Raw genomic sequence first — 24,087 nt, forward strand, 5'->3', positions numbered from 1 at the left:
ATATTTTTTGTCATAAAATGTGATAATCTGATATTTGGAAGCACCCATATGGTATCTTGACAGCGTGAAGAGTTAGCACAAATCCATTTTCAGGACCTTTGTCATGTGGCCACATCTGTAATCTGTGGCCATCGGATGGGAGCCCTGTGAATCGTCTCTTACTTCCCAGCATCCGTGGCTCTTCTTTTGATTGATTAGCTGGTCTGGGGTGACAGCGTCAGGTCAGCTAATCAGAAGAAGAGCCAATGATGTAATCAGATAAGCGGTGATTAGCAAGGCGCCCGACTAGCGGCTATAGATTGCTGACGTTCCCCCTGGACTAGTCCTTCAAATCACTTATTACCATTTCTCTAAGTGTGTGCTGTGTGGATCCACCTGGGTCAGGAAACTCATGTGAGACGTCATTACGTACTTTGAATTGCCTGAAGTGAAATCCCTCAGTCTTCCTCCGGTAGTAGATGTAACCAGCAGACACTGCAGCCACGGCCAACAGCACCATTATTGTGACCAGAGCGGTGGTCCCTGGGTGAGAGATTTGGGGCACGGCTTTTTCCTGGTAAGACGATACAAGAGATTGGCGTTTCAGCAATTCATCATCAGTGTAAACTACGAGACCACCATAAGTTGGAATAATACCTTTACCTGCACTGGTGGAGCAATCAGTGGTCCTTTTATTATGTGGATGATTCCATTGAAGGCCGGTATGTCCCACTGAAGAATGGCATTGTCATTGACAACCTTAGGACACTGCAGAAGAAATAAGATTACAGACATCACCTTGGTGTAAGCACAGACAAAAAGATTTATGAGCGAGTGTGAATCTGGCCTTAATAACCAGGCCGGAGAGGACCTTAAATCGGGTTTTCCAGTTTCGGAAAACCACTTTCCCCTGTGTTTTCCTCACTGGAGTCCCCGCAAAGGAGTCTGGCTGTGCCCGACAAGTGGACCTGCTCCTGATCGACTGCAGAAGCTTTAATCCCATGTGGTAAATTTACAATGGCATGGAATTAAAAGTGCAAGAGTAAGTGTTGTAAATTTATGGTGCTTTGTCATGATAGATTAAGTCAGACAGAAATATTCTTTTTAAATGTTTTTTTTCTATGCATTTAAAGGGAATCTTTCACCAGGTTTTTGCCACCTTATCTGAGAATAGCATGATGTTGGGACAGAGACCCTGATTCTAGCGATATGTCGTTTACTGGGCTGCTTGCTGTAGTTTTGATAAAATCACTATCATCAGTTGGTTATCACTAGTGGACTAGTAAACCTGCTGCCATGTAATCCTCCAAATGATTTATGAGTTCTGTATAACCCCACCTCCAAGACTGATTGCATAGGCAGAAAGCTGCCAATCAGTGGTGTGGGCAGGGTTATACAGAGCTCAGTATTCAGAGAACTGCTAGATTTGCAGCAGAGTAACCTGATTTTATCAAAACTACAGCAAGCAGACCAGTAAGTGTCACGTTGCTGGAATCAGGACCTCGGCCCCATCATTATGTTACACTCAGATGTGTAGCAAAAACCTGGTGACAAATTCTCTTTAATAATAAAAAACTTCCTTAATGATGATGCTATTTACTTACCTGAGATGTGGAGCAATTTGAAAGTGAAATTGAAAGGTTGTAGCCTAGATTAGACAGCAGAGTACTCCCATGTGTGAGGTTGCTGTATGGCACCAATATGTCCAGTTTAGACATGTGATGCTCCAGGTCCCGCCATGATAAAGTCTGGAAATAAAATGAGTAGCAAGATTTTAATCAAAAGGGGAAATGGATGATTAAGTATAACATTGATCTGTACCAATGGTGGTGTAGTTACATCAGGGCTGGGGAGACACATTTGATTGACAATTCGACAGGAAAGAAAAAGCACATGACAATTTTTGTGCTCTCAGCTTTTCTAGGAAAACGCTGCATTTTTAATGTTTTCTTTTTTTCTCTGCAGCCAGATATCATCAGTAATCCATAATGAGCGGTTAGATGCATTACAATCTATGAACAGTTTTATGTTTTTTATTCATCAGGAAAAACAAAAATGACAATAAAAACCACTTAAAAAAATAATTAAAGGGTCTGAACTCTAGGACCTTTGCTATTGCTGAGGATAAAGGTCCCTTCATCTTTTTTCCCTACAGAGTGACAGCCTGGCCCTCTATCATACAGGATGTGATGGCAAATCCTTCCCATATGCCAGCACCTAGAAACTAGATTTGCAGAAAATGGTTAGTGCATGGTCATGTGAGCCAAAACATTTGTCATCTCCTGAATTCCGAATGTCCAAACACATGCATGTATGTATGAGCAAGGGTCACCTCGGTATAGAGTACGGGAGAGGTCACAAGGAGCAAATATGAGACGCGCATATCCAGGTATTGTAGAATAAAAAGCAAATGCAGAATTTCTACGTTTTGCTGTCAGACTCAATAGCAGCTGAACATCTTTGACCTTGGTCAGTTATTTGACCCCACAAATCTCCAAGGGTGCCCAAACTTTTGCATCAGCCCATTTTCCTTTTCTGTAACTTTTAAAATGTAAAAGATGAAAAAAAATTTTTTTTGCCTAAAATCTTGAAAGACAAAGGAAACGTATCATTTTAAACTTTAGGCATTTTAGAGATCATTTCATCTTCAAATTGCTTTAACTTTTTATAAATTTGACTAGGGGTGCCCAAACTTTCACATGTCACTGTGTATGGGAGTTTTCCTAATAGTGCTGACGTCATGTTAATCACACTGTAGATGGAGCTTGGCGGCTCTGCCCGAATATAAGGCACAAGCCGCTGAGCCCTGATATGACATCAGTGCTGCAGACAATGTAGACCCTGGGACCACCAGACGACCCGGTGAAGATGAAGATAGCAAAGTTTTTTGGGTTTATTTAAATGAAAATAACAATTTGGCCCTGGTGACAAGGGTTTTCCAAGACCTTTAAAAATCTCTTTAAAACGCTCTTGGCACAGGGATATTGGAAAGATGATAACCAGGGGCACATTTTAAAAAGAATTGTCCAAAATACTCCAGCATAAAAAAATTCTCACTTGTCAGTTCCCTGCCTCTCCTCCGCTGCCCTGGTCCTCCACCAGTTCCCAAGCCTTTTCCTTGGGCCTTTTTATGTGACTGCGGCTTTTAAACAATTCTGTGCTTTTTCATGCATTTTTTTTTTTTTATATCTTTATAATATGTAGAAAAAATGTCAAGGACTCCCCCCAAAAATTTAAAATCCCTGCCCAGTTCATAGATTGTAGACTTACCACATTATCGTCCAAGCTGTCATCCTCTGGGACAAATAAGGTTTTATACGAGGTATAGTTCCATAGGACGCCAACAAATGCCGAACCCTGGGAGTTGATAGTGCCGTAATTGAGAACCATCTAGAAAAAAAACAACCACAATTCTCTAAGGAGGCTGAAGGATCTGTTGGCGTCCCCCCCTCTATACTATTCTTCACGTCCTTTACTTTTCATACTCCAACTTAAGTAAGAGACCCATATTGGAATATTATCCACCCTGACCCTCCGATGGCTGTGGGGCAACTTGACTTATTAGACACTATGGTCAGGGGCTAATAGTAGATCACTTATTCTCTTAAAGGAAATCAGTCACCCCCAAAATGAAAATTAAAGGAAATCTGTCCTCATGTTTTACTATGTAATTTGAGGACAGCATCAAATAGTGGCTGAAACACTGATTTCAGCAGTGTGTCACTTATGAGTCTGTGAGTTGTTTCAATACAATGAGTGTTTCATCAGCAGGAGATTATCACTGCCAGACTAGGTTCCACGTGCATCCTAGTCCAACTACCTTTCCCAGCACTGATTAGCAGCTTACTGACAATATCACCTTTCCATGTATATTGTCAGTAAGCTGCTAATCAGTGGTGTGGGCGGGTTAGCTTTCTGAGCTCTGCTATATCTAAAAACTGTGATTGCATCAACTGCACCCAGTAAACTAAGTGATACATCGCTGAATCAGGGGCTCTTTTCTACATAATGTTGCTCTCAGATGAGGCAGCAAAAACCTGCTGACAGATTTCCTCTACTTAAACAGATATTCAGGGGATTTGGCCCCAATAAATATTACACATGCAGTATTGATTTCAGTTGCTTTGATTAAAGGCCCCGTCTCACATAACGAGATCGTTAGTGAGATTGCTGTTGCATCACGGATTTTGTGACGCAACAGCAACCTCGCCAGCAATCTCGCTACGTGTGACACATAGCGGCGACCGGGCCCCCACTGCGATATCACTGATCGTGCTCGAATGTCCTGGGCCATTTTTTGATCATTGGCGTCCCGCTGGCCAGCATGCATCGCTGTGTTTGACGCTAACGAGCGACCTCGTTGGCGACTCAGGGACGCAGGCGGAAGTCGTCAGAATAGCTGCTGTGTGACAAGGTACCAACGACCGCCGAGGTCGTTATACGGATCGCCGGTGCGTCGTTGAAGAGATCTGCCTGTTTGGCAGCTTACTAGCGACAATTTAGCGACGCACCAGCGATCCTTACCAGGTTGTATCGTCGGGATCGCTGGAGCGTTGCTTAGTGTAATGGTACCCTAAGCATTTCATATGCAAACGAGGAGGCTTTGGTGTACCCTTGGTGTGGCCAAAGGCTCGTTGCATTGTGAGAACATCCCCTGATCCCAATTGACAGCACTCACTTGCCCAGAAGGGAAATTGAGGTAGCGGTCGCTCTGGGCAAGTGAGGATCAGAGGAAGGGCTCAGAATGCAAATAAAGGGGGCATGGTTCAAAGAGCCCCGGGCCACACCAAGGGTGCAGCAAAGCACCCTCATTTGCACATAAAAAAACGCTTATTAAAAGCAACTAAAATGCTGACATTAATAGTTCTTGAATGATTTATATAGAGGTTACATTCCCTATGTAACGGCTTAAGTAGTTTAATTTGCATTTTGGGAGCCACAGACCCCATTTAATGCGGATCAGTCACCAGATTTCGCAATACAAACTGTAGACGTTAATTTAAAGTCCTGATGAGGCTGCTGTGCTTATTTGTAATGCAATTTTCAATACTCAGACATCAGTTTGTACACCCTGAGGTATCTGTGCACTACAGTGTGGGTGTGCATGTATGGCGCAGACTCAGTAGCTGTATGTCACACAGCCGCCATGTGTCTGTAACAGCAGCGACTGGAGCTACTCCGTCTGCTACTGAATTTCACATAGTGACAGGCTCCCATCAGCCCCAATGGTGACACCTTCGAGTGGTGTTGATGGCTTACTATGGCAGACAGGGGCCAGCTGAAGACCCCTATCACTGCCACATTATTCCTCCTCGGCCTGTAGTTGCAATCTAGCGAGGCCAGGCGGGGAGAAACTGGAGGGAGCCGCCCAGCGGACACTTCTGATCAAGCCCAGCACTTTACAATACTATGGGCAAGGTTTCTGTCTAATAGTTACACTGAAAACACTTGGACTTGGACCACATTCACGTGTACAGTATTTGGTCAGTATTAACCTCAGTATTTGTAAGCCAAATCCAGGAGTGGGTGATGAATACAGAAGTGGTGACGTGTTTCTATTATACTTTTCCTTTGATTGTTCCACTCCTGGTTTTGGCTTATAAATACAGATGTAAAAAACTGACCAAATCCTGATAGTGTGAACGTGGCCTTACAACTTCCCACCTGCTTGTTTTCCCACTATCTCCTCCCTTCTCTGGCTCTATGAAGCCAGAGCTGTCAATCAAATAAGGGGGTGACCAGGTAGCTGTCAGTCACTGATAGTCCAGTGGGCGGTCCTGAGGGAATAATCAGTTTGGTGCAAAAGAAGACTCAACTTAGGCACTATTACTTTGGAGCAGAACAAAAGAAATGTCATTCTTTTAGCATAAACATATATTAACTTTGTTTAAAAAGAGATAAAAAAAAAAGACTAGTAAATTTGTGGCTTAGTAAATGCAGGGCTATTTTTTCTAAAATGCTGGTGTAATCAGGGGACCCAACACTATTTCCCACTGGCATTGGCTCTGGGTCACTTTAGTTTCCTATATCTTATATAATATCTCTTTACGTTGCTTAGATTTTCTTATATAGGAAACATTGATATTTTATTTATTAGATAGACAGAAGAATTAACTTACTGTTAAAAATTTTGATAGTCGAGGATTTGCCTCCAAAACTTGCAGAATGTTTCCATTGCAGAAACTCCCATCGCCCACGTAGCCATAGGGACATTCACACTGGTTGTCTGCAAAATCAGAAATGTTATGTTACGCACGGTAATCTATACAACTAGAAATCAGATTGCTAACGTTATACATCTGATCATTAAGGGCTAGTCATTACAACCAACCCCATTAATATGAGAGGATGCCTGACAAACCGCAGCTTTAGGGGGAAAATATGATGCCAGCTATGCGTCTCTCCCTGTAGTGACCATGAAGATAAAAGAATAATATCCTATCAAGAGATAGAATATATACACTGTACATAATGCAGTGATGCAATTCATTTTTCATGTTTGCATGTTACGGCGCTACAGTGTGCTTCCTTTTTTGTTTGAATGTATATGAGTTGGTGACTCTAGGTTAGGCACCTGTTCACACTATGCTTATGCTTGGATGTGACGGTCAGTTTTTGACATTTGTACATAATAACCTGGACAGATTGGGTTCACTAGTGAGGCTGTGAGTTAGTGTCTCATAAAGGGGATATCACCATCAGCTAGATTTTCTGTTGAATTTTATGGAGCCATAAAGCTACATAATGTAACAGGGCCATACATTGTGGTTAAAAGGAGGAAACAGTGCGCAAATAACAGTGCAAAAACGCCATTGTTCATAAATGTGATGTTCATCAAAGAGACTGACATCACATCAGACCCCATTAAGAGTCAGTGTAGTCTGTTGTGGGCCAGTGATTTCTGTTGTATGATGCATGTGGCAGAGCATTCTGATTAAAAACCACAAAGAAAGCAGCTTTAAAGAGGACCGGTCACGTGCTCATAAAAATTTAGTTAAATATGTTGTAAAATTCCATGATCTTGTGTTTAACTCTGCTCCTCTTTTCCGTTTTGCTCTGCGTCACTTCATTGCAAAGATATTCACATTTGCTTCTTCTGGAGTGCACCAGGTGAAATCTCTGCTTGTAGTTCATCTGGGCGTGTCTTCAGAGTGTTCTCTGGGGGTGTGAGCTTTCACCTCTCTCCGACGCTGCCAATCACAGCTCAGCATTTGATCCAGCAGTCACACATGCTGCACCGCTGCGATTATCAGAGTCTGGGAAGGAGCATCGAAAGCGCACACCCCCAGAGAAGACTCTGAAGAACTGCAAGCAGAGATTTCACATATTGAGCTCTGAAAGAAACAAATGTGAATATTTATGCAATGAAACGGAGAAAAACGAAAAATAGCGGCAGAATAGGAGGAGCTCAGTGATTTTTTTTTTTGATTTTTTTTTTTTAAACTCAGTTCTTTTGAGCAAGCGACAGGTTCTCTTTAAAGATTGTCTTCTAAAGTACAAAAAACTTTGAGACGATAGCACTGTAAGAAAATGTCTAAATACCAGTGACAAGTAACTCCAACCATAGAGTGTGCATGTTTTTCCACTTCTGTATTATATTAACCATTAAATCTTGGTCTTTTGGGGCCTTGTAAAAGACGTTACAAAATGTACCAACCTTGCAATCGGTAACAATATACGTTCCATTTCTCACTCGTGTTTTCTCGCTGCTTATAGTCGACTATTCCAACATGATTTGACCCACAAACTGCACTTGGATACGCGGTGGGATAACCCGCTGTCCTGTTATGGAGCCATCCGACGAGGCAGCGGTGATAACCCAACTATTTTATATTAGACACGACAAGAAAAAAATAAATATATACCATAAGACAGGTGAGCCGGGCACAATACACCAAGGAGACGGCTGTACCTGCTGGGCAGCAGAGAGCTGCTGGAAGGTGGCAATGCTGGCTCCCTCTGACCCACACGCATTTTCTGCCTCCTCATACGTGTATTGATATTTCCCTTTTGGTGACTGCAAGTGAAAGACGCCTGCAGTTTTCTCTAGTAATTAAAATTTCAGACGTTATTCAACATTGGTGAAAACTTATGTGTTAGTAAAATGGCAGAAATCAGTAAAAACTATTTGTTTTTCTTTACAAGATGCATAATAACAGTATTGAAAAATGCATTGGTACGCACCTTCAAAATGCAAGTCAAAGCAGGTTGCCATAAAATCACATCCCCCATTTTCTTCAAGGCAGCGGTTCACCGGTGGAATTGCTTTTTCTAGACACTGGACACCATTGCCCACGTAGCCTTTATGACACTCACATCGGCGCGTTTTCTACGAGCAAAGGAAATCGTCTCATATACTGCAGAACAGGAACACGACTCTTTATCAAGTTGGTCACTTATTAGTAAATGTAATGGGTAACTAACTGGGAATCCCCTGGTAAATGTTTTCGGAATTGACCTCAGAAACTACAGGTTTATACTACGGCTTGGGATGGAGGTCTTCCAAATGACACTAGTGAAATCCTTTCAGGCTATGATTAGGGTTAGGTTCTTATTAGGTTAGGGCCAGAATGTGCGGCAGCAACACTGACAAAGCTTTGCCCACCAGCGGTGGCTATTTGTGAAACAAGATTGTGTGGCAGTTGGCCATCCCGATGGCCGGCTGCACCATCTAGCCCTACCTACCTGGCTTTGGCTGCTGGTAAGAGACATGTACACTGATTGACATGTATAATAAGCTTTTTAGTATACACTGAGTGGTCAAAATGCTGCCTCTATTTGACCAGGACACTGTCGAAGCCATGGTTTCAGTTGTTTGAAAGCACGAGGAGCAGAAGTGCCCAAGGAGGCCAAAGCTTACTGGGTGTAGGAAACCCAATGAATGGTGGCACGTTACATCTACTTCACCTTTACACACTCCCTCTGTTTGCCTGGGCCTTTTATGTAGGCAATTATTTTTTTTTTTTATTCCACAATGTATTTATAGCACACAACTATATTTAAGCCAGTCATTATGTCACTGTATACTGTATGTCCAGAACGGTTTGTCCCATGGGTCTTTCTAGGATGTGGTGCCCTCGTGACGATCCTTCTGGAAGACAGTCTAGGCTTTGTGTAGGCCATCAGGTCTATCGCTCTTTCCCATTGTAAGGAAACAGACCTAGGCTGTTTGGCTCATGACTGACACTTGGGAGGCAGTCCAGAGGGACGACAAGAAGAAGATGGGCTCTCCCCAAGGTTCAGTGAAGGTTGTTCATCCTGACCATTGCTTTGGCCTTCTAGCTTGCAGGATTGGGGAAGGTTTGCTGGTCATCCTTCACCTTTCTTGAGATGGCCTATGAAAGACTTCCCCTTTGTGGTATGTTGAAAATTTTTGCCACACAAGTGGAGTTTTGCCATACTCTTTACCTTTCATTAAAAAAAAATGTCTGACGCGGATTCTACATATACAGTGAGTACAGAAAGTATTCAGACTCCTTTAAATTTGTCACTCTTTGTTTCATTGCAGCCATTTGGTAAGTCCAAAAATGTTCATTTTTTTCTTACTATGCACCCTATCTTGACTGAAAAAAACAAGAAACGTAGAAATTTTTGCAAATTTATTGAAAAAGGTGAACGTTGGTGGACAGCCATTATCAGGTCTCTCCAGAGATGCTCAGTAGGGTTTAGGTCAGGGCTCTGGCTGGGCCAGTCAAGAATGATCACAGAGATGTTCCGAAGCTACTCCTTTGTTATTTTAGCTGTGTGCTTAGGGTCATTGTCTTCTTGGAAGGTGAACCTTCGGCCAAGTCGAGGTCCAGAGCACTCTGGAAGAGGTTTTCATCCAGGATCTCTCTGTACTTGGCCGCATTCATGTTTCCTTTAATTGCAACCGGTCATCCTGTCCTTGCAGCTGAAAAACACCCCCACAGCATGATGCTGCCACCACCATGTTTCACTGTTGGGATTGTATTGGGCTGGTGATGAGCAGTGCATGGTTTTCTCCACACATACCGCTTAGAATTATCACCAAAAAGTTCTATTTTTGTCTCATCAGACCAGAGAATCTTATTTCTGGGAGTCCTTCATGTGTTTTTTTTTAGCAAACTCTATGTGGGCTTTCATTTGTCTGACACTGAGGAGGGGCTTCCGTCGGGCCACTCTGCCATAAAGGCCTGACTAATGGAGGGCTGCAGTGATAGTTGACTTTGTGGAACTTTCTCCCATCTCCATACTGCATCTGTGGAGCTCAGCCACAGTGATCTTGGGGGTCTTCTTTACCTCTCTCACCAAGGCTCTTCTCCCACGATTGCTCAGTTTCGCTGGACAGCCAGGTCTAGGAAGACTTCTGGTGGTCCCAAACTTTCCCATTTAAGGATTATGGAGGCCACTGTGCTCTTAGGAACCTTGAGTACTGCAAAAATTATTTTGTAACCTTGGCCAGATCCGTGTCTTGCCACAATTCTGTCTCTGAGCTCTTGGACAGTTCCTTTGACCTCATGATTCTAATTTGGTCTGACATGCACTGTGAGGTCTTATATAGACAGGTGTATGCCTTTACAAATCAAGTCCTATCAGTTTAATTAAACACAGCTGGACTCCAATGAAGGAGTAGAACCATCTCAAGGAGGATCACAAGGAAATGGACAGCATGTGACTTAAATATGAGTGTCTGAGCAAAGGGTCTGAATACTTATGACCATGTGATATTTCAATTTTTCTTTAATAAATTTGCAAAAATTTCTACATATCTGTTTTTTTCAGTCAAGATGGGGTGCAGAGTGTACATTAATGAGGAAAAAAAAATAACTTTTTTTTGAATTTACCAAATGGCTGCAATGCAACAGAGTGAAAAATTTAAAGGGGTCTGAACACTTTCCGTACCCACTGTATTAAGCTGAATCAACCTGTTTTCCCTTTTTTTCCTCTCCTCCACTTGTTTTTCTACCTGTTCTCTCTACTTAATAACGTCATGAATTGATGGGGTTCTTCTGCTTATTAATGATATTCTGTCTTTCCCATTGAAGTACATGTTGCCTTCATAGATGTTGCTTATTGAATGCTTTCTTTCCTGGCTTTTGTATTGTTCTTTCTTTTTCATCTTACAAGTGATAATTCATGTAATACACTATATGTTCTCTTTCTCACACAAAAAAAGCAAGCTTAACCCCTTTACCCCAAGGGTGGTTGCATGTTAATGACCGGGCCAATTTTTACAATTCTGACCACTGTCCCTTTATGGGGTAATAACTCTGGAATGCTTCCATGGGTCCCGGTGATTCTGACAATGTTTTCTAGTGACATATTGTACTTTATGACAGTTGTAAAATTTCTTTGATATGAACTTGCGTTTATTTGTGAAAAAAAAGGAAATTTGGCGATAATTTTGCAATTTTCCAACTTTGAATTTTCATGTCCTTAAATCACAGAGATACGTCACGCAAAATACTTAATAATTAACATTTCCCATATGTTTACTTTACGTCAGCACAATTTTGGTACCAAAATTATTTTTTGTTAGGCCGGGGTCACACTGCGTTATAGGCAGTCCGTTAACGCCGCCATTGAGCCCCATTGTCGGGCGCATCGCGACGCATGCCGTAAAGCGGCACGAGTTCGTGATGTGCCGTCATTCGCTGACAGAGCCTCCACCGCTAGCGCAGATGAATCATCTGTGCTATCACAGTTGATTCATCTGCGCTAGGGGGTATAGCATAACGCTATGCGTTGAACGCGCTGCTAAAACGTGATGTGAACCCAGCCTTAGGAAGTTATAAGGGTTAAAAGTTGACCAGCGATTTCTCATTTTTACAACACCATTTTATTTTTAGGGACCACATCACATTTGAAGTCACTTTGAGGGGTCTATATGATAGAAAATACCCAAAAGTGACAGCATTCTAAAAACTGCACCACTGACGGTACTCAAAACCAGATTCAAGAAGTTAATTAACCCTTCAGGTGCTTCACAGGAATTTTTGGAATGTTTAAAAAGAAAAATGAACATTTCACTTTTTTTCACAAAAAAATTACTTCAGATCCAATTTGTTTTATCCAAGGGAAACAGGAGAAATTGGACCCCAAAAGTTGTTGTACAGTTTGTCCTGAGTACGCTGTTGCCTCATATATTTAGGTAAACCACTGTTTGGGCGCATAACAGAGCTTGGAAGGGAAGGAGCGACGTTTGACTATTCAATGCAACATTGGTTGCAATTGAGATCAGGCGCCATGTCGCGTTTGGAGAGCCCCTAATGTGTCTAAACAGTGGAAACCCCCCACAAGTGACACCATTTTGGAAAGTAGACCCCCTAAGGAACTTATCTAGATGTGTGGTGAGCAATTTGAACCTGCAAGTGCTTCACAGAAGTTTATAATGTAGAGCCGTAAAAATAAAAAATTATTTTTTCACAAAAATGAACTTTTTGTCCTCATTTTTTTAATTTTCCCAAGGGTGTTACGTGTTACAGAACCACTTGGCACCCAGAATATGTTGTGCAGTTATATGTATGTATAATAGGTTCCATGTGAGATGCATTTCCCTAATGCATCAGTTCACGGGCTGCACCCTGGGCAGAGGGGACATGATATTCTCCTTTTGTCCGCCCTCCCCCCACCTTTGTAATTTCCACAGTAAACATCGGCAGGCTCCGGTCACCTGTGGCTTTTGTAATGCATGTCTGGCCTGCCGCTTTTCTATTGGCCGGCCCTCTGTATCTGTGTGATATATTCTGTGTCCTGTGAGTAAAGTGTTGTCAGACTGGAAATACATGGAGAAGCAGTGATCTTTTATATGCGCCCATGTAACCTAGGAATTCCAGCCAGCGTCATTCATTCAGACTCCAGCCAACACAGAGCGGACCTCTGAAAACACGGGGTGGTACTGAAAGAGGTACTCCAGCTTGGTAGACCCCGTTACACTGGTGGCAGACAGCGGGATTTGATACCCCTTCTACAGGAGGAAAGGAATGAATGGAAAATAACTACCAGAAGTTAAAGAGGACTACATTAAAAGACCTGGTGGAAGCCCGAGGGTTGATCGCCAGCAACAAAACAAAAGCGGATTTGATAGCAGCCATCATGGAACACGACAGTGCAGCGCCCCCCAATGTGAATGTGGAGGAGACCGAATTCCAGAGGGAGGTAAAGAACAGACTGGCGTTATATGGCCCAAACCCTGCAGTAGAGATCAAACGAGAGGTGATGGCTGATGTGCGTACTGATCTGAAGGAAAAGATGGCCGCGTGGACCAGGATAGAGCTAGCCAAGATGGAGATGGCAGAGCGGACCAAAGTGGAGCTGGCCAAGATGGAGATGGGAGAAAGGAGAGTCAGCTAGCAGGGGGAGCTCTGGTCTTCGACCAGGTACCTTCAACAGTAAGCCACAAAAAGATCCAGTATAATGCCTTCCGACAGTTGGGGAAGGCAGAGGAAGACATTGATGGCTTTCTGCAGGACTTTGAGCGGCAGTGTGCCCTTCATCAAGTGAAGTCGGAGGAACGGGTTCAGATTCTGGCCAGCAAGCTGACAGGCCGGGCAGCGGACGCCTATTGCACGGTACCTGATGAAGACTGTATGGACTATGACCGGATCAAAGAAGTGATCTTGACTCGGTATGCGCTGACACCAGAGGCCTACCGCCAAAAGTTCCGCAGACTTATAAAACGCGTAACCGATACCCACGCTGAATGGGCCTGTAAATTACGGTGGTCACTGCTACAGTGGGTACAAGGGAGCCAAGCAACCACTAACGAGGACGTCCTCCAGCTCTTCCTGTTAGAACGATTCTTTAATGGACTAAACCCCGAGACACAGGAATGGCTTCGGGACAGATGGCCAACGACTCTTGAGGAAGCCGCTCGTCTGTCCGATGAACATCATGATGCCATGAGGCCGCAGTTGTCCATATCAAAGGTGTTCACTAGGGGCTCGCCCATGGACCTGGAGGGCCCCAAACCACCGAAGATTGTAGGGGGACCAGCTAGAAACCCGGCCTACCACAGTCCCCCTGGGGCGCGATGCCACACCTGTCGTCAGCTGGGCCACCTGCAAAGACAATGTCCAAACCGGACTCAGCATACCCAGTGGCCAAAGGCGGGAACAGCTACCTTCAGCCGGGCTGCTGTATACTGCTACCAAGGCGAAGCTGACCCGGCATTGGGGGCTACGACTAACCAAGGGGTGGAAGAGATGGAGAAAGAGCAGCATGAAGTAGACCCCGTGCAGGCAGCCCGAGCAGATAATCGACAACAGCATCGACAGGTCGTGTGGGTTAATGGGAAACGTATGCAGGGCCTAAGAGATTCTGGGGCAACTTTGACCCTTGTGAAGCCTCATCTCGTCCGGGACCAAGGGAAGACGGACCGGACAGTGGCAGTCCGTGTAGCAGGGGGAGCTATACATCGACTACCCACTGCCAGGATTCACCTGAACTGGGGAGTCTGGGATGGCCTTGTTGAGGTCGGCTTGATGGAGGATTTGCCTGCAGACGTCTTGCTGGGAAATGACTTGGGGCCCATGTCTGCATTCTCGGTGGCTCCTCTGGCTGAGACCTATCCTGTGAACACCCGGAGACAAGCTCGAGCTTCGGAGGCAGAATCACACTCAGAGGAGGCCCAGGTAAGACATCCCAGCCCTACACGTATTCCCATAGCCAGACACATTTCTTGGGCCACCCCAGATGAATTTAAGAGGGAGTTACTTGAGGATCCTTCATTGGAGGGATATCATGGGAAGGCACAGGAGGGGAGAGGGGTACTGGAAGGAGGGGAACAGTTTGTATGGAAGCAGGGACTCCTCTACCGGATCACAGAGCAGCACCACACAGGGACGAGCTCCACTATAAAACGACAGCTGGTAGTTCCCAAGAAGTATAGGCAGGAGCTACTGCGAATCTCTCATGACATACCCTTAGCCGGGCACTTCAGCGTCAGTCGCACCAGGCATGGTCTGACACAAAACTTCTTTTGGCCGGGGGTAACCTATGAAGTTCGTCAGTACTGCCAGACCTGTGACAGTTGTCAGCGCATTGGCAAGAGGGGGATCGATGCAAGGCCAAATTACGCCCCCTCCCCATTGTGGAGGAACCATTTAGCCGAGTAGCGGTCGATCTGATAGGGCCGTTAGCCAAACCCAGTCCGTCCGGGAAAAGGTATATTTTGACAGTGGTAGATTATGCCACACGGTATCCAGAGGCGGTTTCGTTACCTAACATACTGGCAGAGACCGTGGCAGTCGCCCTGCTCCAGGTTTTCTCACGGGTTGGATTTCCCCGGGAGATTATCTCGGACCAGGGTACCCAGTTTACAGCAGAGGTGACCAACCAACTGTGGAAGCTGTGCGGCGTAAAGTACATTAGAAGCGCCCCATACCACCCGCAAAACAATGGGTTGTGTGAACACTTTAACGGGACATTAAAACAGCTCATTGGGACTTTTACCAGGACCTACAGGGACTGGGAGAAATTCTTGCCACACCTCCTGTTTGCCTATCGGGAGGTGCCCCAAGAATCCACGGGGTTCTCCCCGTTCGAGCTGGTATACGGGAGACGGGTAAGGTGACCCCTAGACTTAGTGCTAGAACACTGGGAGGGGGAGGGCCTCATAGAAAGGGTACCTATTGTACCCTATGTGCTGGAATTCCGGGACTGCCTACAGGAGCTGACCCAAGTTGTATGTGAGAACCTGCAGGCGACCCAGCGGCGCCAGCGCGTATGGTACGATCGGAGGGCCAGAGAGCGCACTTTGGAAATAGGACAGAAGGTCCTGGTGTTAGAGCCCACTAAGCAGAATAAGTTTCAAGCTGCATGGCAGGGGCCCTACCAGGTAGTGGGGAAAATAGCCGACAACCTATAATGTCGCCGATTGTGACGACCCCAGGGTTATCCGCATGTTCCACGTAAATATGCTGAAGCCCTACCGGGAGCGCCCTGAAGAGGTAGTGGCCATCTGTGCACCTGAAGCAGAGGATTTAGCCGGACTTCCCTTGCAGGATGTCTTGGGGGAAAGGACTCGGTTTAAAACATGGAACCAGGTACACTTGGGTGAAGACCTAGGCCCCCGGGAGAGACAGTAGGCGGAGGCGTTGTTGAGGATGCGACAGAGGATGTTTTCAGAGAGACCGGGGTACACTCGCCTGGCACAACACAAGGTTGAGACCCAGGATCAGACCCCCCTATGACAAAACCCCTTCCGCGTCCCTGAGTCTGTACGAGAGGGGATGCGACAAGAAATGCTGCGTTTAGGGGTCATTGAAGAGTCAGTCCCTGGGCATCCCCCGTAGTGTTAGTGCCCAAGAAGGATGGGACTACACGGTTTTGTGTAGACTATCGTAAGCTCAATGAGAAAACAGTGACGGATGCATACCCCATGCCGCATGTGGATGAGTTGTTAGACCGGCTGGCGGGGGCAAAGTATTTGACCACCATCGATCTATGCAAAGGCTACTGGCAGATTCCCCTTAGTCCTGACGCTATTCCCAAGTCGGCATTTGTCACCCCGTTCAGCTTATTCCAGTTTCGAGTTATGCCATTCGGGATGAAGAATGCCCCGGCGACCTTCCAAAGGCTGGCTGACCGACTTCTGGATGGTCTCCAGGACTATGCTTGTGCCTACCTGGACGACATTGCCATCTACAGTGCGACATGGGAAGAGCATCTAAATCACGTAGAGACAGTATTGGACAGGATCCACCAGGCCGGAATCACCCTGAACCCAAACAAGTGTCACGTGGGCAAAGCAGAGGTTCAGTATTTAGGGCATTTAGTGGGAAGTGGGAAACAGCGACCAGAACCAGCCAAGATTGAGGCCATAGCCAAATGGCCCATCCCACGCACTAAAACCCAGGTCATGGCGTTTCTAGGGACAGCGGGGTATTACAGGAAATTCGTTCCCAATTACAGCAGCGTAGCCAAGCCCCTCACTGATCTGACCCGTAAGAACCAACCCCACCAGGTAACCTGGACCTCAGAGTGTGAGGAAGCCTTCCGCCAACTAAAGGACGCCCTCACCAATACCCCTGTATTGGCCGCACCCGATCCAACTAAACGTTTCCTGGTTCACACAGACGCTTCTATGTTTGGATTGGGGGCAGTACTGAGCCAAGTCGGGCCGGACGGCCAAGAACACCCGGTAGCTTACCTGAGTCGGAAACTACTGCCCCGTGAAGTAAGCTATGCGGCCATCGAGAAGGAGTGCCTGGCGGTAGTATGGGCACTCAAGAAGTTGCAACCATATTTGTATGGACGACAGTTTTCCCTCCTAACGGACCATAATCCCCTAGTCTGGCTTAATCGGGTCTCCGGAGACAACGCCAGATTGCTGCGGTGGAGTTTAGCCCTACAACTTCTGGACTTCACCATCCACCACAGATTCGGCAAACAAAAGATTAACGCCGATGGACTAAGTCGACAAACGGAACTTGTACCATAAACTTCGGTCATCCCCAAACCGATCCGTTGAGGATCAGACTGTGTATGCCGATCGCGTCGCTGAGAAGGGGAGCCGTGTTACAGAACCACTTAGCACCCAGAATATGTTGTGCAGTTATATGTATGTACACTCACTGGCCACTTTATTAGGTACACCATGCTAGTAAGGGGTTGGACCCCCTTTTGCCTTCAGAACTGCCTCAATTCTTCGTGGCAGAGATTCAACAAGGTGCTGGAAGCATTCCTCAGAGATTTTGGACCATATTGACATGATGGCATCACACAGTTGGCGCAGATTTGTCGGCTGCACATCCCTGATGCGAATCTCCCGTTCCACCACATCCCAAAGATGCTCTATTGGATTGAGATCTGGTGACTGAGGAGGCCATTTGAGTACAGTAAACTCATTGTCATGTTCAAGAAACCAATCTGAGATGATTCGAGCTTTATGACATGGTGCATTATCCTGCTGAAAGTAGCCATCAGATGTTGGGTACATTGTGGTCATAAAGGGATGGACATGGTCAGCAACAATACTCAGGTAGGCTGTGGCGTTGCAACGATGCTCAATTGGTACCAAGGGGCCCAAAGAGTGCCCAGAAAAAATTCCCCACACCATGACACCACCACCACCAGCCTGAACCGTTGATACAAGGCAGGATGGATCCATGCTTTCATGTTGTTTACGCCAAATTCTGACCCTACCATCCGAATGTCGCAGCAGAAATCGAGACTCATCAGACCAGGCAACGTTTTTCCAATCTTCTACTGTCCAATTTCGATGAGCTTGTGCAAATTGTAGCCTCAGTTTCCTGTTCTTAGCTGAGAGGAGTGGTACCCAGTGTGGTCTTCTGCTGCTGTAGCCCATCTGCCTCAAAGTTCGACGCACTGTGCGTTCAGAGATGCTCTTCTGCCTACCTTGGTTGTAACGGGTGGCAATTTGAGTCACTGTTGCCTTTCTATCAGCTCGAACCAGTCTGCCCATTCTCCTCTGACCTCTGGCATCAACATGGCATTTCCGGCCACAGAACTGCCGCTCACTGGATTTTTTTTCTTTTTCGGACCATTCTCTGTAAACCCTAGAGATGGTTGTGCGTGAAAATCCCAGTAGATCAGCAGTTTCTGAAATACTCAGACCAGCCCTTCTGGCACCAACAATCATGCCACGTTCAAAGGCACTCAAATCACCTTTCTTCCCCATACTGATGCTCGGTTTGAACTGCAGGAGATTGTCTTGACCATGTCTACATGCCTAAATGCACTGAGTTGCCGCCATGTGATTGGCTGATTAGAAATTAAGTCTTAACACACAGTTGGACAGGTGTACCTAATAAAGTGGCCAGTGAGTGTATAATAGGTTCCATGTGAGATGCATGTCCCTAATGCATCAGTTCACAGGCTGCACCCTGGGCAGAGGGGACATGATATTCTCCTTTTGTCCGTCCTCCCCCCACCTTTGTAATTTCCACAGTAAGCATCGGCAGGCTCCGGTCACCTGTGGCTTTTGTAATGCATATCTGGCCTGCCGCTTTTCTATTGGCCGGCCCTCTGTATCTGTGTGATATATTCTGTGTCCTGTGAGTAAAGTGTTGTCAGACTGGAAATACATGGAGAAGCAGTGATCTTTTATATGCGCCCATGTAACCAAGAAATTCCAGCCAGCGTCATTCATTCAGACTCCAGCCAACGCAGAGCTGACCTCCGAAAACACGGGGTGGTACTGAAAGAGGTACTCCAGCTTGGTAGCCCCCGTTACAAAGGGTAACAGGAGAAATTGGACCCCAAAATTTGTTGTGCAATTTGTCCCGAGTATGCGGATACCCCATATGTGGGGGGTAAACCACTATTTGGGCGCATGGCAGAGCTCAGAAGGGAAGGAGCATCAATGCAAAATTGGCTGGAATTGAAATCAGACACCATGTCGGGTTTGGAGAGCCCCTGATGTGCCTGAACAGTGGAAACCCCCCAATTCTAACTCCAACCCTAACCCCAACACACCCGTAACCCTAATCCCAACCCTAACTTTAGCCCCAACCCTAATTGGAAAATAGAAATACATTTTTTTAATTTTATTATTTTTTTTTAATTTTATTAGTTTTCCCTAACTAGGGGGTGATAAAGGGGGGTTTGATTTACTATTTATAGCGGGTTTTTATGTTTGGCAGCTGTCACACACTAAAGGACGCTATTTATTGCAAAAAATATTTTTTGCATCACCACATTTTGAGAGCTTTAATTTTTTCATATTTTGGCCCACAGAAGTCATGTGAGGTTTTTTGCGGGACAAGTTGACGTTTTTATTGATACCGTTTTGGGCACATGACATTTTTTATAGCCTTTTATTCCGATTTTTGGGATGCAGAATGAGCAAAAAACAGCAATTCATGAGTTTCTTTTGGGGGGTGTGTTTACACCGTTCCGCGTGCGGTAAAATTGATAAAGCGGTTTTATTCTTCGGGTCAGTACGGTTACAGCGATACCTCATTTATGTCATTTTTTTATGTTTTGGTGTTTTTATACACTAAAAACTATTTTATATAAAAAATAATTATTTTTGCATCACTTTATTCTGCGAGCTATAACTTTTTTATTTTTCCGGTGATGGAGCTATATGGCGGCTTGTTTGTTACGGGACAAGATGACGTTTTCATCCGTACCATGTTTATTTATATCAGTCTTTTTGATCATGTGTTATTCCACTTTTTGTTCAGCGATATGATAAAGCATTTTTTTTGCCTTTTTTTATGGTGTTCACTAAAGGGGTTATCTAGTGGGACAGTTTTATAGGTCGGGTCGTTACGGACGCGGTGATACTAACTATATGTACTTTTATTGTTTAGATTTTTTATTTAAATATTTATATATTGATGGAATAAATATTGATTTTTTTTATTTTTATTATTTTTTTTTTTAAATATTTTTACAATTATCCCACTATGGGACACTCATTTTGTGCAGGCTGATCGCTTCTATAGCATAAAGATCTGCATGCTATAGAAGCGGTCAGTGCTGCTGCTTCTATAACACTAACCTGAGAGACTTCCTGACATGCACTGCACATAACGGAGTCTCTCCGCTTTGGAGACCCGGATGTCATCATGACGACATCGTGTTTCCATGGCAGCGATTGGGACCCCGCGTCATGACGCTGGGTCTCCGATCCAAAGGCAGAGAGGCTGTCAGCCTCTCTGCCAGCTCCGGAACGCTGCAATCATGTTTGATCGCAGTGTTCTGGGGGTTAAAGTGCTGGGAGTGGTCCATGACCGCTCCTGGCACTTAGTGCCGGGTGTCAGCTGTGAGAATCAGCTTACACCCGGCCTTGATCAGCCGCGCTCCACCCGTGTTTGCGGCTGATCGCCCATGACGTACTGTCCCGTCCAAGGGAATTACGTCCCAGGGCACATGGACGGGAGAGTACGCCCCATGGCAGAAAGGTTTCCAGATGTTGTCACCACTGATGGGCTGCAGATTTCTGTATTCTGTAAGGGCAGAAGTCTGCTCTGACATAATAAAGCAATCACTGACCTCAGGGAGACCAGTCAAAGAAAACACTGCGGCAGCCGGCAAAGGCGCTCAATCAGTGAAATCCTAGGTGCATTGCTCCCTCGGAAATACAAATATGCAAATAAAGTCCGTGGAGCCTCATTTAAGAGTCTCAAACACGTGTTTGAGACTCTTAAATGAGGCTCCACGGACTTTATTTGCTGACATAAAAAAGAGCACTGCAGCCAATCATCGGCCACTGATTGCCTGTGGCGGTCAAGTGCAATTGTCTGTCACATGACTGCCTGGAAATACAGTGGAGAAATCGGGAATGGTGCTGGTTTGGGAGGAAGGTAGGCAGTTATGGAGTCATGAAAAGAGGGTCGACCAGTAGTGGACAACACCTTAAAAAAATTTGTACATATGTTGCAGCTGTCGAAGGGCCGTGAGACATGCAACAGTGCGGACTCGGACATATTATTCAAGTGCGCCGAAGATACTCTTAGCAACCGAGCATGCTCAGACAACACCTTATCCCAGCACGTTCGCTCAGCACTGCTCTTTATAGATCATTGACATCCAGTCACCGGGGAGTTACGCTATACTGATAATTGCCCCAGATGATTTTGGCAAATACGGATACGCTTTTTACGTATTGCAAAAAAACAGGGACCCACTGTCCATTTCCATTTACTTTCATTGCCCAGTCATTAGCTCAGATGTCTAGATTTTGGCAGTTAAGTTATGCCAAGTCATATACAATGTGTCCGATCTTGATGATTTGATAATCCAATGCTGAATATACTTGGGCTCTGTTCACACTACCACTATGAGCCTTTTGGCGGTTTTGGTCTCTTGGTGTCAGTAATGCAGTATTTATTGGCCCAATATCAGTTGTATTACTGCACACTACAAGGGGCGGTGATCCAAAACACTCAGTTTTAATTATTTCATTATTATACTTTGTTCTGCCTGAAATACAGACAATTTAATTAACCTCGTAGTGCGGACAGTACATCTGAAAGCAACGAAAGAGGAGAATACTGTTGTGCTCACTTACTGGACCACTATAGATGCATGTTGCGTGCTCACTACATCCACCATTGTCACCATTAGCGCAGAGATTGATTGGAGTGCAGACATAACCGTCACCTTCATATTCCAGAAAACACTTACATGAGACCTTTATGCCCAACTGAGAGCAATTGGCATGGCTGCTGCAGCCACCGTTGTAATCATTGCACTGGTCAATTACTGTAATGAATGAGAATCTGAAAATTAGAATATGTAATAATATGGTACAATGCATAAAAAAAACAAAAGAAAAAATACATATACACACATATATACGCCCAAACGTCACTGACATATACACAATTTTGTGCAGACAGTTGGATCTTTGTTACAGCAGATCAAGTATAGGATATGGGATAAGTTCTACGATCCTGAGCTCCGTCTGAATGGAGCAGAGGCTGAACATGCACGTACCATTCCATTCATTTGTAATGGGAGAGCTGCGCCTGGCTTTCTCTGGTGGTCGTATTGAGAATGAGTGGAGCGGAGATGCGTATGCGCCACCATCATTTCAATCACACGGGGATCCCAGGAAGTTATCCACAATCCAATGGATAGGGAACAACTTACAATATGTGTACAACCCCTCTAAGTGTTATATGATGAACTAGATGGAGGCTCGATGCTATCGCATCGAGAGGGCGGTAATGTCACGATGGGGGCAGGCTTTACAGCATTGAGAATCTCTCCCCCATGTGCTCACCCACCTATCCATTCTCTCTTTCCCCATGTGCTGACTTCTCCCGTCTGTTCTCTCTTCTTTGACCTGTCTGCCCCATGTGCTATCCCCTTTGTCTGCTGTCTCTCGCCTTCCTGTGCTGTGTTCTACCCTCCTGTGCTGTCCTGTTTGAGCTGTCTCCCCCCTGTGCTCTGTCTCCCACCCCTGTGTCTGACCATGTACAGAACATACCACGGCTCCTGGGCAGGGGAGGAAGCAAAAGACAATACTGACATTACAGCAGGAGATCGCAGAGGATACATTTTGTGAGGTAAAATATTGATTAAAAATAGTCAGTGAAATATTTTACCTCACAAAATGGATCCTCTGTGATCCCCTGCTGTAATGTCAGTATTGTCTTTTGCTTCCTCCCCTGCCCAGTAGATGAGGTATGCTCCGTACACGGTCAGACACAGACAATTTTTAAAATGAACTTACATTCGTTGGAAAAACCCCTTTAATGCGACCGGCTTCCTCTGCCTGTAGACACATCGCGCATCTGCCGCCAGGATCAGCCAAATAATTCACTGTGCCTGCGCGGAACTCCGCTGGTAGTACCGCACAAGAGGCTGCGTTAGTGTGACTGTGAGAGTGTGAATGTGAGTGTGAGTGTGTTTGTGGTGCCATGGTGTTCCGCTGGTGGTACCGCGCAATAGGTTGGTACCAGCAGCAGTTTCCATATTGAGACACCCATCACTTGGGTGTCCCAATATGGCGGTCGGTGAACTTACTGCGCTTGGAATTCTGGGATACGGTGACATCTGGACAGAACAGGAAATGAAAACATTACAAGGCCATTATATAAATAGATATATAAATATATATGTAATGTACAAACCGCTGCATGTTCTTCCATCTCCCTCATAGTAGGGGTTGCATTCACATTCATTATTGGCTCTGCAGGTGGCGTTAGCATCACATTCTGGAGAGCAAACAGGAGTCGTTGCTGAAAAACAGTGATATGGTCAGATGAGATAAAGGAACTAACAAATATAACCAAATGTTCATGTTAGCGCTGGAGGCTCCATGATGAACCTCTGTAGAAGAGTGTCATATTTGACGGAAAGAGTAACGCAGCATGCATCACTTTTCTTCAAAACAAAAGATCCATGGGGGAATCCTGAAAGCCCGCATTGTAAGTCTGTGTGGATAGCACATAACAGATTACGCACCTTTTCTTAGTTTTCCATGTATTACAGAAACTATGATGCAGATGTAAACAGTCTAACCAAGTTACCAATGCTAGGTCCTATTAGGCGGACTCAGGAGCTGAGCCAGCACCATACCTGGCAGATGCCGGCTGTGTTAAACAGCCGGCATCTGCCTGTAACAGTGACCAGAGCTTGCAACTTTGTTGCTTTTTAATTATTTAAATGTCACTGACATCATTGTGTATATAATGTATATGCCACCTGTTCCCATTGGCCCTC

The 24,087-nt window shown here is 45.2% G+C and overlaps 1 protein-coding gene across 1 annotated transcript in view; it reads right to left on the reverse strand.

Annotated features, from left to right (window-relative positions):
• STAB1 (stabilin 1) overlaps positions 1 to 24,087 on the reverse strand; it is a 281,241-nt gene that overhangs the window by 2,610 nt on the left and 254,544 nt on the right. Inside the window, exons 58-67 of the mRNA XM_073574319.1 lie at positions 23,496 to 23,603; positions 21,926 to 22,119; positions 8,164 to 8,308; positions 7,892 to 8,025; positions 7,637 to 7,802; positions 6,099 to 6,205; positions 3,250 to 3,369; positions 1,584 to 1,727; positions 643 to 747; positions 413 to 553 (exon numbers count right to left, since the gene is read on the reverse strand). Of these exons, the coding sequence (XP_073430420.1) occupies positions 413 to 553; positions 643 to 747; positions 1,584 to 1,727; positions 3,250 to 3,369; positions 6,099 to 6,205; positions 7,637 to 7,802; positions 7,892 to 8,025; positions 8,164 to 8,308; positions 21,926 to 22,119; positions 23,496 to 23,603 (1,364 nt within the window). The remainder of the gene's footprint in view (positions 1 to 412; positions 554 to 642; positions 748 to 1,583; positions 1,728 to 3,249; positions 3,370 to 6,098; positions 6,206 to 7,636; positions 7,803 to 7,891; positions 8,026 to 8,163; positions 8,309 to 21,925; positions 22,120 to 23,495; positions 23,604 to 24,087) is intronic.

The sequence above is a fragment of the Dendrobates tinctorius genome, unplaced genomic scaffold (assembly GCF_039654945.1).
Source record: "Dendrobates tinctorius isolate UK_male_01 unplaced genomic scaffold, ASM3965494v1 ptg000038l, whole genome shotgun sequence".
Lineage (NCBI taxonomy): Eukaryota > Metazoa > Chordata > Amphibia > Anura > Dendrobatidae > Dendrobates > Dendrobates tinctorius.